Source organism: Oncorhynchus masou, chromosome 31 (assembly GCF_036934945.1).
Source record: "Oncorhynchus masou masou isolate Uvic2021 chromosome 31, UVic_Omas_1.1, whole genome shotgun sequence".
NCBI classification, from domain to species: domain Eukaryota; kingdom Metazoa; phylum Chordata; class Actinopteri; order Salmoniformes; family Salmonidae; genus Oncorhynchus; species Oncorhynchus masou.
Genome location: NC_088242.1, coordinates 66,643,366 through 66,658,048, shown reverse-complemented (window position 1 = coordinate 66,658,048; position 14,683 = coordinate 66,643,366). Strand labels below are relative to the sequence as shown.

General features: G+C 44.3%; 1 protein-coding gene across 1 annotated transcript in view; it reads right to left on the bottom strand.

Moving 5' to 3' along the window:
- The window catches only part of cax2 (cation/H+ exchanger protein 2), a 29,976-nt gene that overhangs the window by 7,771 nt on the left and 7,522 nt on the right, over nucleotides 1–14,683 (bottom strand). The window contains exons 5-14 of the mRNA XM_064951712.1: nucleotides 10,904–11,012; nucleotides 10,604–10,720; nucleotides 8,091–8,152; nucleotides 7,540–7,704; nucleotides 6,448–6,639; nucleotides 6,109–6,208; nucleotides 5,851–5,992; nucleotides 4,046–4,229; nucleotides 3,778–3,877; nucleotides 3,462–3,586 (exon numbers count right to left, since the gene is read on the bottom strand). Of these exons, the coding sequence (XP_064807784.1) occupies nucleotides 3,462–3,586; nucleotides 3,778–3,877; nucleotides 4,046–4,229; nucleotides 5,851–5,992; nucleotides 6,109–6,208; nucleotides 6,448–6,639; nucleotides 7,540–7,704; nucleotides 8,091–8,152; nucleotides 10,604–10,720; nucleotides 10,904–11,012 (1,296 nt within the window). The remainder of the gene's footprint in view (nucleotides 1–3,461; nucleotides 3,587–3,777; nucleotides 3,878–4,045; nucleotides 4,230–5,850; nucleotides 5,993–6,108; nucleotides 6,209–6,447; nucleotides 6,640–7,539; nucleotides 7,705–8,090; nucleotides 8,153–10,603; nucleotides 10,721–10,903; nucleotides 11,013–14,683) is intronic.

The window sequence follows — 14,683 nt, the reverse complement described above, 5'->3', positions numbered from 1 at the left end:
ACTGTGTGTCTGTTGATGATTGAACACTACAGTTTGACTGTGTGTCTGTTGATGATTGAACACTACAGTTTGACTGTGTGTCTGTTGATTTACAGTTTGACTGTGTGTCTATTGATGATTGAATGTTACAGTTTGAGTTTGAATGTTACAGTTTGACTGTGTCTGTTGATGATTGAATGTTACAGTTTGAGTTTGACAGTTTGACTGTGTGTCTGTTAATGACAGTTTGACTGTGTGTCTGTTGATGATTGAACATTTTGACTGTGTGTCTGATTGATTTACAGTTTGACTGTGTGTCTGTTGATGATTGAATGTTACAGTTTGACTGTGTGTCTGTTGATGATTGAATGTTACAGTTTGACTGTGTGTCTGTTGATGATTGAATGTTACAGTTTGACTGTGTGTCTGTTGATGATTGAATGTTACAGTTTGACTGTGTGTCTGTTGATGATTGAATGTTACAGTTTGACTGTGTGTCTGTTGATGATTGTTACAGTTTGACTGTGTGTCTGTTGATGATTGAATGTTACAGTTTGTGTGTCTGTTGATGATTGAACGTTACAGTTTGACTTGTGTCTGTGATTGATTTACAGTTTGACTGTGTCTGTTGATGATTTACAGTTTGACTGTGTGTCTGTTGATGATTGAATGTTACAGTTTGACTGTGTGTCTGTTGATGATTTGAACGTTACAGTTTGACTGTGTGTCTGTTGATGATTTTGAATGATTACATTTTGACTGTGTGTCTGTTGATTTACAGTTTGACTGTGTGTCTGTTGATGATTGTGTCTGTTGATGATTGAATGTTACAGTTTGACTGTGTGTCTGTTGATGATTGAATGTTACAGTTTGACTGTGTGTCTGTTGATGATTGAATGTTACATTTTGACTGTGTATCTGTTGATGATTGAACGTTACATTTTGACTGTGTGTCTGTTGATTTACAGTTTGACTGAGTGTCTGTTGATGATTGAATGTTACAGTTTGACTGTGTGTGTGTTGATGATTGAACATTACAGTTTGACTGTGTGTCTGTTGATGATTGAATGTTACAGTTTGACTGTGTGTCTGTTGATGATTGAATGTTACAGTTTGACTGTGTGTCTGTTGATGATTGAATGTTACAGTTTGACTGTGTGTCTGTTGATGATTGAATGTTACAGTTTGACTGTGTGTCTGTTGATGATTGAATGTTACAGTTTGACTGTGTGTCTGTTGATGATTGAACGTTACATTTTGACTGTGTGTCTGTCGATGATTGAATGTTACAGTTGGACTGTGTGTCTGTTGATGATTGAACACTACAGTTTGACTGTGTGTCTGTTGATGATTGAACACTACAGTTTGACTGTGTGTCTGTTGATTTACAGTTTGACTGTGTGTCTGTTGATGATTGAATGTTACAGTTTGAGTTTGACTGTGTGTCTGTTAATGATTGAACGTTACATTTTGACTGTGTGTCTGTTGATTTACAGTTTGACTGTGTGTCTGTTGATGATTGAATGTTACAGTTTGACTGTGTGTCTGTTGATGATTGAATGTTACAGTTTGACTGTGTGTCTGTTGATGATTGAACATTACAGTGACTGTGTGTCTGTTGATGATTGAATGTAACAGTTTGACTGTGTGTCTGTTTATGATTGAATGTTACAGTTTGACTGTGTGTCTGTTGATTTACAGTTTGACTGTGTGTCTGTTGATGATTGAACGTTACATTTTGACTGTGTGTCTGTTGATTTACAGTTTGACTGTGTGTCTGTTGATGATTGAATGTTACAGTTTGACTGTGTGTCTGTTGATGATTGAATGTTACAGTTTGACTGTGTGTCTGTTGATGATTGAAAGTTACATTTTGACTGTGTATCTGTTGATGATTGAACGTTACATTTTGACTGTGTGTCTGTTAATGATTGAACGTTACATTTTGACTGTGTGTCTGTTGATTTACAGTTTGACTGCGTGTCTGTTGATGATTGAATGTTACAGTTTGACTGTGTGTGGGTTGATGATTGAACATTACAGTTTGACTGTGTGTCTGTTGATGATTGAATGTTACAGTTTGACTGTGTGTCTGTTGATGATTGAATGTTACAGTTTGACTGTGTGTCTGTTGATGATTGAATGTTACAGTTTGACTGTGTGTCTGTTGATGATTGAATGTTACAGTTTGACTGTGTGTCTGTTGATGATTGAATGTTACAGTTTGACTGTGTGTCTGTTGATGATTGAATGTTACAGTTTGACTGTGTGTCTGTTGATGATTGAACGTTACATTTTGACTGTGTGTCTGTCGATGATTGAATGTTACAGTTGGACTGTGTGTCTGTTGATGATTGAACGTTACAGTTTGACTGTGTGTCTGTTGATGATTGAATGTTACAGTTTGAGTTTGACTGTGTGTCTGTTAATGATTGAACGTTACATTTTGACTGTGTGTCTGTTGATTTACAGTTTGACTGTGTGTCTGTTGATGATTGAATGTTACAGTTTGACTGTGTGTCTGTTGATGATTGAATGTTACAGTTTGACTGTGTGTCTGATGATGATTGAACATTACAGTTTGACTGTGTGTCTGTTGATGATTGAATGTAACAGTTTGACTGTGTGTCTGTTTATGATTGAATGTTACAGTTTGACTGTGCGTCTGTTGATGATTGAATGTTACAGTTTGACTGTGTGTCTGTTGATGATTGAATGTTACAGTTTGACTGTGTTTCTGTTGATGATTGAATGTTACAGTTTGACTGAGTGTGTGTTGATGATTGAACATTACAGTTTGACTGTGTGTCTGTGGATGATTGAACGTAACAGTTTGACTGTGTCTGTTGATGATTGAGCGTAACTGTGTGTCTGTTGATGATTGAACGTAACAGTTTGATTATGTGTCTGTTGATGATTGAGCGTAACAGTTTGACTGTGTGTCTGTTGATGATTGAATGTAACAGTTTGACTGTGTGTCTGTTGATGATTGAACACTACACTTTGACTGTGTGTCTGTTGATGATTGAACGTAACAGTTTGACTATGTGTCTGTTGATGATTGAGCGTAACAGTTTGACTGTGTGTCTGTTGATGATTGAACACTACAGTTTGACTGTGTGTCTGTTGATGATTGAACGTAACAGTTTGACTATGTGTCTGTTGATGATTGAGCGTAACAGTTTGACTATGTGTCTGTTGATGATTGAGCGTAACAGTTTGACTATGTGTCTGTTGATGATTGAGCGTAACAGTTTGACTATGTGTCTGTTGATGATTGAGCGTAATAGTTTGACTATGTGTCTGTTGATGATTGAACGTAACAGTTTGACTATGTGTCTGTTGATGATTGAACGTAACAGTTTGACTATGTGTCTGTTGATGATTGAGCGTAACAGTTTGACTATGTGTCTGTTGATGATTGAACGTAACAGTTTGACTATGTGTCTGTTGATGATTGAGCATGACTAAGCATTACTGACCAGGTCATAGTGACAGTTGCGGCAGGCGAAGGACCCGCTGGTGGTGTTGCCCCCTGTGGAATTGGTGCAGTTGTCACACACCAGGTTCCCATATGCCTTAGAGAACAGCGTGGGGGCAAACACACCTACAGAGACAGGATGAGGAGAGGGTAAGCCAGGGGAATAAAACCTTTTTGAGGATATGTGGGTCTTGGGTACGGGGTGAGAAAGGAGTTAGGGGTTAGAGGTGAGTTGTGGTTTAGAGTTGAAGGTCTTGGATACGAGGTGAGGAGTAAGGACGAAGGGAGGAGTTGGTGGTGAGGAGGTCTGGACTCACCTCCCACAGAGATGAAGAGCAAGGCAGAACTGACCCCAGCTGAACGACTGTTAAACCTCTGCTCCCTGTGTCTCAGCCCTCCTATGATCATACAGATCCCCTAGGAAGGTAAGAAAGGGTGAGCAGGAATGGGTGGTTGGGGGAGGAGTAAGCAAAAAAGAGGAATAAGGAAAGAGACGTATTACATTTCTGTGTGTGTGTGTGTGTGTGTGTGTGTGTGTGTGTGTGTGTGTGTGTGTGTGTGTGTGTGTGTGTGTGTGTGACTCACAGGGATGAAGAGGATGCAGCCCAGCAGTGTGCCGGTGAGGGCAGATTTAACTATCTCCTGCAGACAGGCATTACCAGCGCGGTGACCCCTCAGCAGGGCTGTAATATAGAAGGTCATCTCTGTGATGGAGCCAAAGGTCGCATTCACCACCGCCCCCACCGCAAAGTTGCTCTGGGCAGAGATACTGCAGAAGGGATAAGGGGCATTGTTCATATGACTTTGTTGTGGCCAATTGTTTTTATTCAGCTTTAAAATAAAGGGTAATATGAGTATTCCTAGTCATGTTTGCTCCTCAAGTATACATGTACTGTATGCATGTTTGTTTATGGGAATATGTAGGGGAGAGTGGGGTAAGATGAGCCATTGTTTTTCATTCAGAATCAATCTGTCAAGGGAAATATAGTTTCCATTCTAACAAAGATATCTGTCAGGATGCTGTGTATCCCTGGAAATAAATCAGAATTCATGTAAACATTACAGTCTTGAAAACATAGCTTGTCCAAAAGAAGTTGTCTCTTGGCACAATTTACCCCGGGTTTTGCTAGCTACACTGTACCGAATGAAATATTATCACTGCCTTTTTGAAACCATGTATATCCTCATTTCCCAAACACCATTAAACACAATCAAAATAGCTTTTTTGTCTTTGAATCATTTTAACCCAATGAGTCCCACTGTAACACCAGCGCGTTTTAGACTTCTATCCCCTTTTAAACATAGTGTGTATGCGCTAAATACATACATACTTATGGGTTGTACCATTGGATCAATCAATTTCTTCTGCATCTGTAGATACCGACCATTAATGGGGGCTGAGCTAGACCGGGCCCGGGTCTTTTTACAAAAACGTCTGTAGAGTGAATGGTTTGAGCTACAAAGCATTAAAAGCGAACCATGAGAAGCTGAGACTCACAAACAGGTAACATGTTTTGCTCACAAGAGTCGTTAGAAGGTGAGGGGTTCTTCTACATAGAAGATCACAGGAAATCCCAGGACCCATATACTGTAATAAGCTCACATAGTTGCTGTCACAAACTCCACAGAGATATCACGGACTGGTTGCATATTCATTTCCAAGGGAGCAAACAACTGCTGTACTTACAGCACTCATTTGTCAATATAACTCACGAATGCAACTGTTTAATATCAAATTGTATTGTGTTCTACTTGTAGTCCTGGTTGTCCTGAAAATACAATTGTAAAACACTTCGCTGTGAGGATAAATATAAGAGCTGGACATGCAGCTGATTGAAAGTTTTTGCTGGGGTCTCAGGACTGATATGGTTGTTAAGCATCTTTTAACACAGGCTTAACGCCTAAATTCACTTTGTACTTTTTTAAACACTTTTAACACAGGCCCTGTTGTTACCTCATATCCCAGTGATAATGACTTGCATTACACCTGGGAAGAAAACTCTTACATTGGCTCAACTTACACCAAGGCAAACATTTTTACTATCAGCCCACACAGCTCCAGGGATGTACTTTAATGCTAGGTTTAGGTCCTCATATTGACGCTTAAAGAGACTGTTCTATACATCAGTCTCTACTTTTTTTTATATACAAGCATCACGAAACCTCAACACAATAAATTCAATTGACTTGGTGAAAATCTGTTTCTTTTGGACACAACTGTTTACCACTTTTTCCACATGGTTTCTTCCTTCACAGACTCCATGAAATGATGACTTCTTCCCAAATATTTGGTCAAATTGTTCATTTTGCGTATGGTTTCCAAGAAACAAGGGTGGCTCAACATACCCCACTCTCCCTTACAGTATTTGTGTGTGAGTGCGTGTGCTGACCTGGCGATGCCCATGCCGATGTAGTAGGACAGAGGAATGATGGAGCCGACTGCTGTGGCAAACTTGACCTCAGAGCTGGCAAACTGGTTTCCTTTATCTACATAGCCAATCACCAGGGACACTATCACCAGGGGAAGGAGGTCTGATGAAGGGACTAAGGAATTCAACATGTGAAATGTCAATCAAATGACGGGTCCAAAAACAACCCCGGCCTCGTCCTTTTGGCCCCAACACTATAGGCCTTGTGATAAAGGATACTGACAGCAAACACATTGATCCCATCCACCGTGTATTTGTAGTAATACCAGTTGACCGCGTGGTAGCAGCACAGCAGCGCTCGAGTCTCACATCCCTGTGGCTGGAAGTCATACAGGATATTACAGTTAGTAATAATACATGGCTTCTTACTGAGACCTAATCCAGACAATATTATTCCTTTGATCAGCTGCTCACCAAGGCCTTAGATTTTCTAAAACAGGTGTGTTCCAGCAGGGTTGGAACAAAATCCTGCATAGCCAGCTCCCAAGGAGGAGATCTGGCTATACCTGGCTTAAATGCTTAAATTATCAGCGCCCTGTCTGCCTGCCCTGCCCCTACCTTCCTCTTTGAGCAGGTGGAGACTGAGAGGTTCTCAGGGGGCATGAGGAGGATGGAGGCCAGGGTCCGGGCATTCATCTTGGCCACGGGAATGGTGAACACCAGCAGCCAGGAGATCAGGCAGGCCAGGGAGTGAACCACAGCCAGCAAAGGATAACCCAACAGCAGCCACACATACGTGCTCACACGGTGCTACATAGGATAGAGGAGACAGATAGAAGGTATACATCACACGGAGTGGCTGCAGATCCAACCTTTCTGGACCCCTCTTCCCGACAGCTAAAGGTCTCGAAACTTTTGCTCATGACACTCTACTTCACGCACAGTCTCTGCTCTACTCGTAGACACCAGGCTACTCATGGCGAATGGTGCTCGTTTAATAAAGTTAAATCAAAGCTGAGTCAATGTCTGTAATATCCCATAATGGTAGCATTCTACACAACAGAGCCGAATATAGTAGCATAGTATAAAGTTACTCTAAGACAAAAAGACACCACCCCAATTAGGATGATTGTGCGAAGGGTCGAAATGTTCTCATGTGGCCAAAACTCAACAGCGCACGCCACCAGGCAAAATACGTGCTTTGTTTGAAACTAAACACAGGTAGGCTATGCTACTGTATACAGGTGCTGCGTGGACGTTTCACCAGTAAAACTTGAATAATTATCATTCACAATTGACAGTGGGAAATGTGAAGGGAGGCTGACCACAAAAAAATGTGTGCGTCAAGAAAAAGTAAACAAACATGAAAGGTTAGCAGAAAGGTACTGCAAGCTCATTGACGACTACAAGAAGCGTTGGTCTCCGCAGTTATCTTGGCCAAAGGCTGCGCCACCAAGTACTAGCGCCGGCATGCCAATACTATTGTCCATGCCATTTGTCTTTATTTTCTAAATCAAATGTGTAAACTTAAGTTCAGAAAAATAAAACTGGTTCTGCAATGTTGAAAATCCAATAACACGGCGTGGTGATCAAAAGTTTGTTGTATTGTATTTTAGTAGATATTGGGAATTGTTTAAGAAAAGTGCATGGGTGTCAACATATTTGTCCGCAACTGTATACAAGCCCCCGCATCACACATCAGACTCTTACCCAGTAGGGCTCGTGCTGCGGTGGCCCCTGTAGCAGGTCTGGGATGGGCTCTTCAGTGGGTGATGGCAGGAGGATGGGAGAAGTGTCCTCATTGTCCTCCACATCCTCTGGGATGGCCTCACAGTGGGGGAACCTACCACAGCACCTCTCTACACCTCCTCCCAACTAGAGGGGGAACACAAGAGAGTTTAGCCCAGACACAACATTCATTCTCTTAGAGGACATTATCTGTCTGTCTATCTAATCTTTGCCCTATAAGTCATCACATGTTCAACAATGTTCAACAATCTAGCTGTATTCTAGCTATTTTATATGCTTCGATAACATAGACCTTTAAGTCTACATGATTGTTGTGGACATTTGCCTTTAATGGCTTGTGGTGGGGAAAGGAAACAGGGACTTCTGCTACACAGCCACCACAGACAAACAGACAGGAAGTGAAGACAGGAGCTGAAACAGATGTGGTGTATCTTAACAATTTTAACTGACTTCCTCTAAACTGATCTTTTCCAGTGGAAGCAACGTGATGGACAAAACACATATTACTGTACCTCCTGTATGGACTTCCCAAATGGCCATAAGAAATACCAAGACAACTTCCAGCACATCTTCCCTAAAAGCAGAGAGAGCGAGAGAGACCCAATCATTTCTAAAGGAATCATATGTTAGGATGGCAGTATGTGATAATCCCACCCTCCACAAGATACAAAGGTTTCATCTCAGATTGGAGTCCACCAATTCAATTGATAATCGAAAATTGATTATCGAAAATAATGGCGCCGGAGGGGATGGCTGCCGTTTTATGATTCCCTAACCAATTGTGCTGTTGTGTGTGTTTTTTTGCCTTATTTGTAACTTATTTTGTACATAATGTTTCTGCCACCGTGTCTTATGACTGAAAAGAGCTTCTAGTTATCAGGACAGTGATTACTCACCCAATACTGGAGGAATACTTTTTCTTTCATGAGTCGGACGGGAAGGATTTACTTCAGACGTACAATCATTGGATAATAAAATATACGAGCTATGAGCACCTACATCCTACCAACGGAACATAAAAAACTGTAATATCTTATGATTCACCAAGTTGTGGCTGAACGACGACATGAATAACATACAGCTGGCGGATTGAAAGCTTTTTCGGCAGGATAGAACAATGGCCTCTGGTAAGACAAGGGGTGGGGGTCTATGTGTATTTGGAAACAACAGCTGGTGCATGAAATCTAAGGCTACAAAGGGAAGCACAGCCGTGAGCTGCCCAGTGACACGAGCCGACCAGACGAGCTAAATTACTTAGAGGAAAATAACACTGAAACATGTATGAGAGCATCAGCTGTTCTGGACAACTGTGTGATCACACTCTCCGATGTGAGTAAGACCTTTAAAACAGGTCAACATTCACAAGGCCGCAGGGCCAGATGGATTACCAGGACGTGTACTCCGAGCATGTGCTGACCAGCTGGCAAGTGTCTTCACTGACATTTTACACCTAATACCAACATGTTTCAAGCAGACTCCCATAGTGCCTGTGCCCAAGAACACTAAGGTAACCTGCCTAAATGACTACCAACCCGTAGCACTCACGTCTGTAGCCATGACGTGCTTTGAACGGCTGGTCATGGCTCACATCAACACCATTATCCCAGAAACACACTCTAATTTGCATACCGCCCTAACAGATACATAGATGATGCAATCTCTATTGCACTCAACACTGCCCTTTCCCACATGGACAAAAGAAACACCTATGTGAGAATGCTATTCATTGAACGTTGAGGTGTAGTCAACACCATAGTGCCCTCAAAGCTCTTCACTAAGCTAAGGACCCTGGGACTAAACACCTCCCTATGCAACTGGATCCTGGACTTCCTGACTGTCCCCCCCCCCCCAGGTGGTAAGGGTAGGTAACAACACATCCGCCACGCTGATCCTCAACATGGGGGCCGCTGAGGGGTGTGTACTCAGTCCCCCCCTGTACTTCCATGACTGCATGGCCAGGCACGACTCCAACACCATCATCAAGTTTGCCGATGACACAACAGTGGTAGGCCTGATCACCGACAATGATGAGACAGCCTACAGGGAGGAGGTCAGAGACCTGGCCGTGTGCTACCAGGACAACAACCTCTCCCTCAACGTGATCAAGACAAAGGAGATGATTGTGGACTACAGGAAAAGGAGGACTGAGCATGCCCCCATTCTCATCGAAGGGGCTGTAGTGGTGCAGGTTGAGAGCTTCAAATTCCTTGGTGTCCACATTACCAACAAACAATCATGGTCCAAACACACTAAGACAGCCGTGAATAGGGCACGACAAAGCCTATTCTCCCTCGGCATGGGTCTTTAGATCCTCAAAAGGACCTACAGCTGCACCATCGAGAGCATGGAACTGGTTGCATCACTGCCTGGTATGGCAACTGCTCAGCCATCCACGGCAAGGCACTACAGAGGGTAGTGCGTACGAACGACCCAGTACAACACCCGGGGCAAGCTTCCTGCCATCCAAGACCTCTATACCAGGCGGTGTCAGAGGAAGGCCCTAAAAATGGTCAACGACTCCAGCCACCCTAATCATAGACTCTTGTCTCTGCTACCGCACGGCAAGCGGTACCGCAGCGCCAAGTCTAGGTCCAAGAGGCTTATTAACAGCTTCTACCCCTAAGCCATAAGACTCCTGAACAGCTAATTAAAGGGCTACGCTGCTGCTACTCTCTGTTTATTATCTAGGCATAGTCATTTTTAACTCTACCTACATGTACATATTACCTCAATTACCTCGACTAGCCGGTGCCCCTCCACATTGACTCTGTACCCGTACCCCCTGTATATCGCCTCGCTGTTGTCATTTTACTACTGCTGTTTAATTATTTGTTACTTTTATTTTCTATTTTTTGAACTGAACTATTTTTTCTTAAAACTTCTTAAAACATTGTTGGTTAAGGGCTTTGTAAGTAAGCCTTTCACTGCAGGGTCTACACCTGTTGTATTCGGCGCATGTGACAAATCAAATTTGATAACACAGTACTGCCAAAGGATAGACAGTACTGCCAATGGAGATCCATACCATATGGTACTCCAATGATGGTGATGAACATCAGTATGCTGACCAGGAGGTAGGCCAGAGACACCCACCAGCCAAACAACAACAAATACACCACATTTCCACAGGTGATCAGATGACCTAACATCAGAGACACAGACAGAGAGAAATTAGTGATGATGCCATGTAAGTCCTATTCACAGCAAGCCATGATTGAGGACTTCGGAGTTTGTATTGAGTATCAAAGTGACATCTGTAGAGTTGACTACTTTTCCTCCTTACAAGCACAAATACACACAACAAAAAAAACACACAAACACTCACCTGTGTGTGGTTTGATGACGTTGAGCTCTGAATAGAGCTCCTTGACCACGTCCGACCTGTCCTCAAAGGGACGCTCCGTCACATGACTCTTCCACTTCCTAAATCCAAACTAAAACACGCACACACACAGCGAGAGAGTAAATGTGCACACATGATTTAGACAGTTCATTTGAACCTGTACTGTGCAAAACATACTTCCTAACTTCAGATTTAGTGAATATTTGTTTTCATTTCAACAACTCTACTTGTGATGTGCTAGACACCCTGTGTACAGTGGCAAATCAGCAGTTAAAACAATGACAAAGCTTCTCCCCACCACTATTTCAGTTAAAACAATGACAAAGCAACTCCCCACCACTATTTCAGTTAAAACAATGACAAAGCTTCTCCCCACCACTATTTCAGTTAAAACAATGACAAAGCTTCTCCCCACCACTATTTCAGTTAAAATAATGACAAAGCTTCTCCCCACCTGTCACGCCCTGGCCATAGTTTACTTTGTATGTTTGTATGTTTTGATTGGTCAGGGTGTGATCTGAGTGGGCATTCTATGTTGGATGTCTTGTTTGTCTATTTCTGTGTTTGGCCTGATATGGTTCTCAATCAGGGGCAGGTGTTAGTCATTGTCTCTGATTGGGAACCATATTTAGGTAGCCTGGGTTTCACTGTGTGTTTGTGGGTGATTGTTCCTGTCTCTGTGTTTTGCACAAGATAGGGCTGGTTTCGGTTTTCTTATGGTTGTTATTTTGTTAGTTTGATCGTGTATAGTTTCCGTATAAAATGAATCACAACTACGCTGCATTTTGGTACGCTCCTCCTTCCCGCAATGAAAGTCGTGACAGAATAACCCACCACAACAGGACCAAGCGGCGTGGTAACAGGCAAAAGCAACAGCAGGAGCAACAAAGGAAGGAATGGACATGGGAGGACGAATTTGACGGAGAAGGACCCTGGGCTCAGCCTGGAGAATATCGCCGCCCCAAGGAAGAACTGGAGGCGGAAAAAAGCGGAGAGGTGCCGGTATGAGGAGGCAGCACGGCGAAGCGGATGGAAACCCGAGAGTCAACCCCAGGGAGAGTGTGGCAGAGTCAGGAGTCAGACCTGAGCCCACTCTCCCTGTTTATCGTGAGGAGCCAAGAAGGAGACCAGAACCAGAGCCTGTGTTGGAGGTGAGCGAAACAGAGACTATGAAGGAGTTAATGGGGAAATTGGAGGCGAGAGTATTGAGGGAGTTGCTGTGTTGGTGCTTTAAATATGGAATTCGCCCGACGGAGCGTGTCGGGGATTTGATGACACCTGGGTCAGCGCTCCATACTCGTCCTGAGGTGCGTGCTAGTCGGCTGGTGAAGTTGGTGCCAGCCTCACTCACCAGGCCTCCTGTGCACCTCCCTAGCCTTGCATGTCCTGTGCCAGCACTGCTCTCAAGATCTCCAGTACGCCTTCACGGTCTAGCCCATCCTGTGCCACCTCCACACACCATCCCTCCGATGGCAGCTCCCCGCACCAGGCTTCCTGTGCGTGTCCTCGGCCCAGTACCACCAGTGCCAGCACCACTCATCAGGCCTACAGTGCGCCTCGCCTCTCCAGCGCTGCCGGAGCCTTCCTCCTCTCCTGTGCTGCCGGAGTCTCCCGCCTGTTTAGCGCTGCCAGAGCCTTCCTCCTCTCCTGCGCTGCTGGAGTCTCCTGCCTGTTTAGCGCTGCCAGAGCCTTCCGCCTCTACAGCGTTGCCGGAGTCTCCTGCCTGTTTAGCGCAGCCAGAGCTGCCAGCCTGCATGGAGCAGCCGGAGCTGCCAGCCTGCATGGAGCTGCCAGCCTGCATAGCCTGCATGGAGCTGTCAGCCTGCATGGAGCAGCCGGAGCTGTCAGCCTGCATGGAGCTTCCAGTCTGCAAGGAGCTTCCAGTCTGAATGGAGCTGCCAGTCTGCATGGAGCAGCCAGACTCTTCCAGACTCTTCCAGACTCTTCCAGACCTGTCAGCCAGACTCTTCCAAACCTCCCAGTCAGCCAGACTCTTCCAGATCTGCCAGTCAGCCAGGATCTGCCGGAACCGTAAGTCAGCCAGACTCTTCCATGTCCGCCAGTCAGCCAGATTCTTCCAGATCCGCCAGTCAGCCAGGATCTGCCAGAGCCTTCCTCCTCTCCTATGCTGCCGGGGTCTCCCGCCTGTCCGGCGCTGCTGCCGGGGTCTCACGCCTGTCCGGCGCTGCTGCCGGGGTCTGAAGAGCCCCTCTGTCCCGAGCTGCCCCTCTGTCCCGTGTTGTTAAGTAGGGTTGCCGTGGCTGGGAGGTCACGGAAGCGGACAAGGTGGGGGAAGACTGCGGTGAAGTGGGGGCCACGACCTGCACCAGAGCCGCCACCGCGGACAGATGCCCACCCAGACTCTCCCCGATAGGTTCAGGTTTTGCGCCCGGAGTCCGCACCTTGGGGGGGGTACTGTCACGCCCTGGCCATAGTTTACTTTGTATGTTTTTATGTTTTGATTGGTCAGGGTGGGATCTGAGTGGGCATTCTATGTTGGATGTCTTGTTTGTCTATTTCTATGTCTGGCCTGATATGGTTCTCTATCAGTGGCAGGTGATAGTCATTGTCTCTGATTGGGAACCATATTTAGGTAGCCTGGGTTTCACTGTGTTTGTGGGTGATTGTTCCTGTCTGTGTTTTGCACCAGATAGGGCTGTTTCGGTTTTCGTACGGTTGTTATTTTGTTAGTTTAATCGTGTATAGTTTCCGTATTAAATAAAATGAATCACAACTACGTTGCATTTTGGTCCGCTCCTCCTTCCCACAACGAAAGTCGTGACACCACCACTATTTCAGTTAAAACAATGACAAAGCCTTCTCCCCACCACTATCAGTGAAAAGCAGGGGATAAGGCTGGAGAAATGTAACAACTCTCAAATTCAACGATAGAGCTATGGATGCAAGGAATGACCATGATATCAAAATTATAGTTTTAACCATGTTAACATTTTACAGCAGTGGGCTAAATCAGGGTCACAGTGTTTCTTGGTAGTCTTCAACAAATCTACTTTGAAACAAACGTATACGCCTCACACACATGGTCATGGGCTTAAAAAAGACACCTGTACCATGTCAGATGTTGAGTTTGCGTCCCAATATTACACTTTATATACAGTGCCTTTGGAAAGTATTCAGACCCCTAAACTTTTTTCACATTTTGTTACGTTACAGACTTATTCTAAAATTGATTAAATAGTTTTTTTCCCCCATCAATCTACACACAATACCCCATAATGACAAAGCAAAAACAGGATTTTAGAAATTTTGGCAAATTCTTCAAAACAAAAAAATTAACTTGGCCGGGTACGAGCCCGGGCTGCGTAGAGATGTCCTTGACCCATCGCACTCTAGCAACTTCTGTGGCGAGCCGGGCACATGCACACTGACATGGTCGCCAGTTGTATGGTGTTTCCTCCAACACATTGATGTGGCTGGCTTCTGGGTTAAGCAAGCAGTGTGTCAAGAAGCAGTGCGGCTTGGCAGGGTCGTGCTTCAGAGGACGCATGGCTCTCGACCGTACGAGAGTTGGAGCGATGGGACAAGACTGTAACTACCAATTGGGGAGAAAAACATCAAAAATAAACAACAAAAAAATCCTTATTACATATACATAAGTATTCAGACCCTTTACTAAGTACATTGTTGAAGCACCTTTGGCAGCGATTAAAGCCTCGAGTCTTCTTGGGTATGACGCTACAAGCTTGACACACCTGTATTTGGGGAGTTTCTCCCATTCTTCTCTGCAGATGCTCTCAGGTT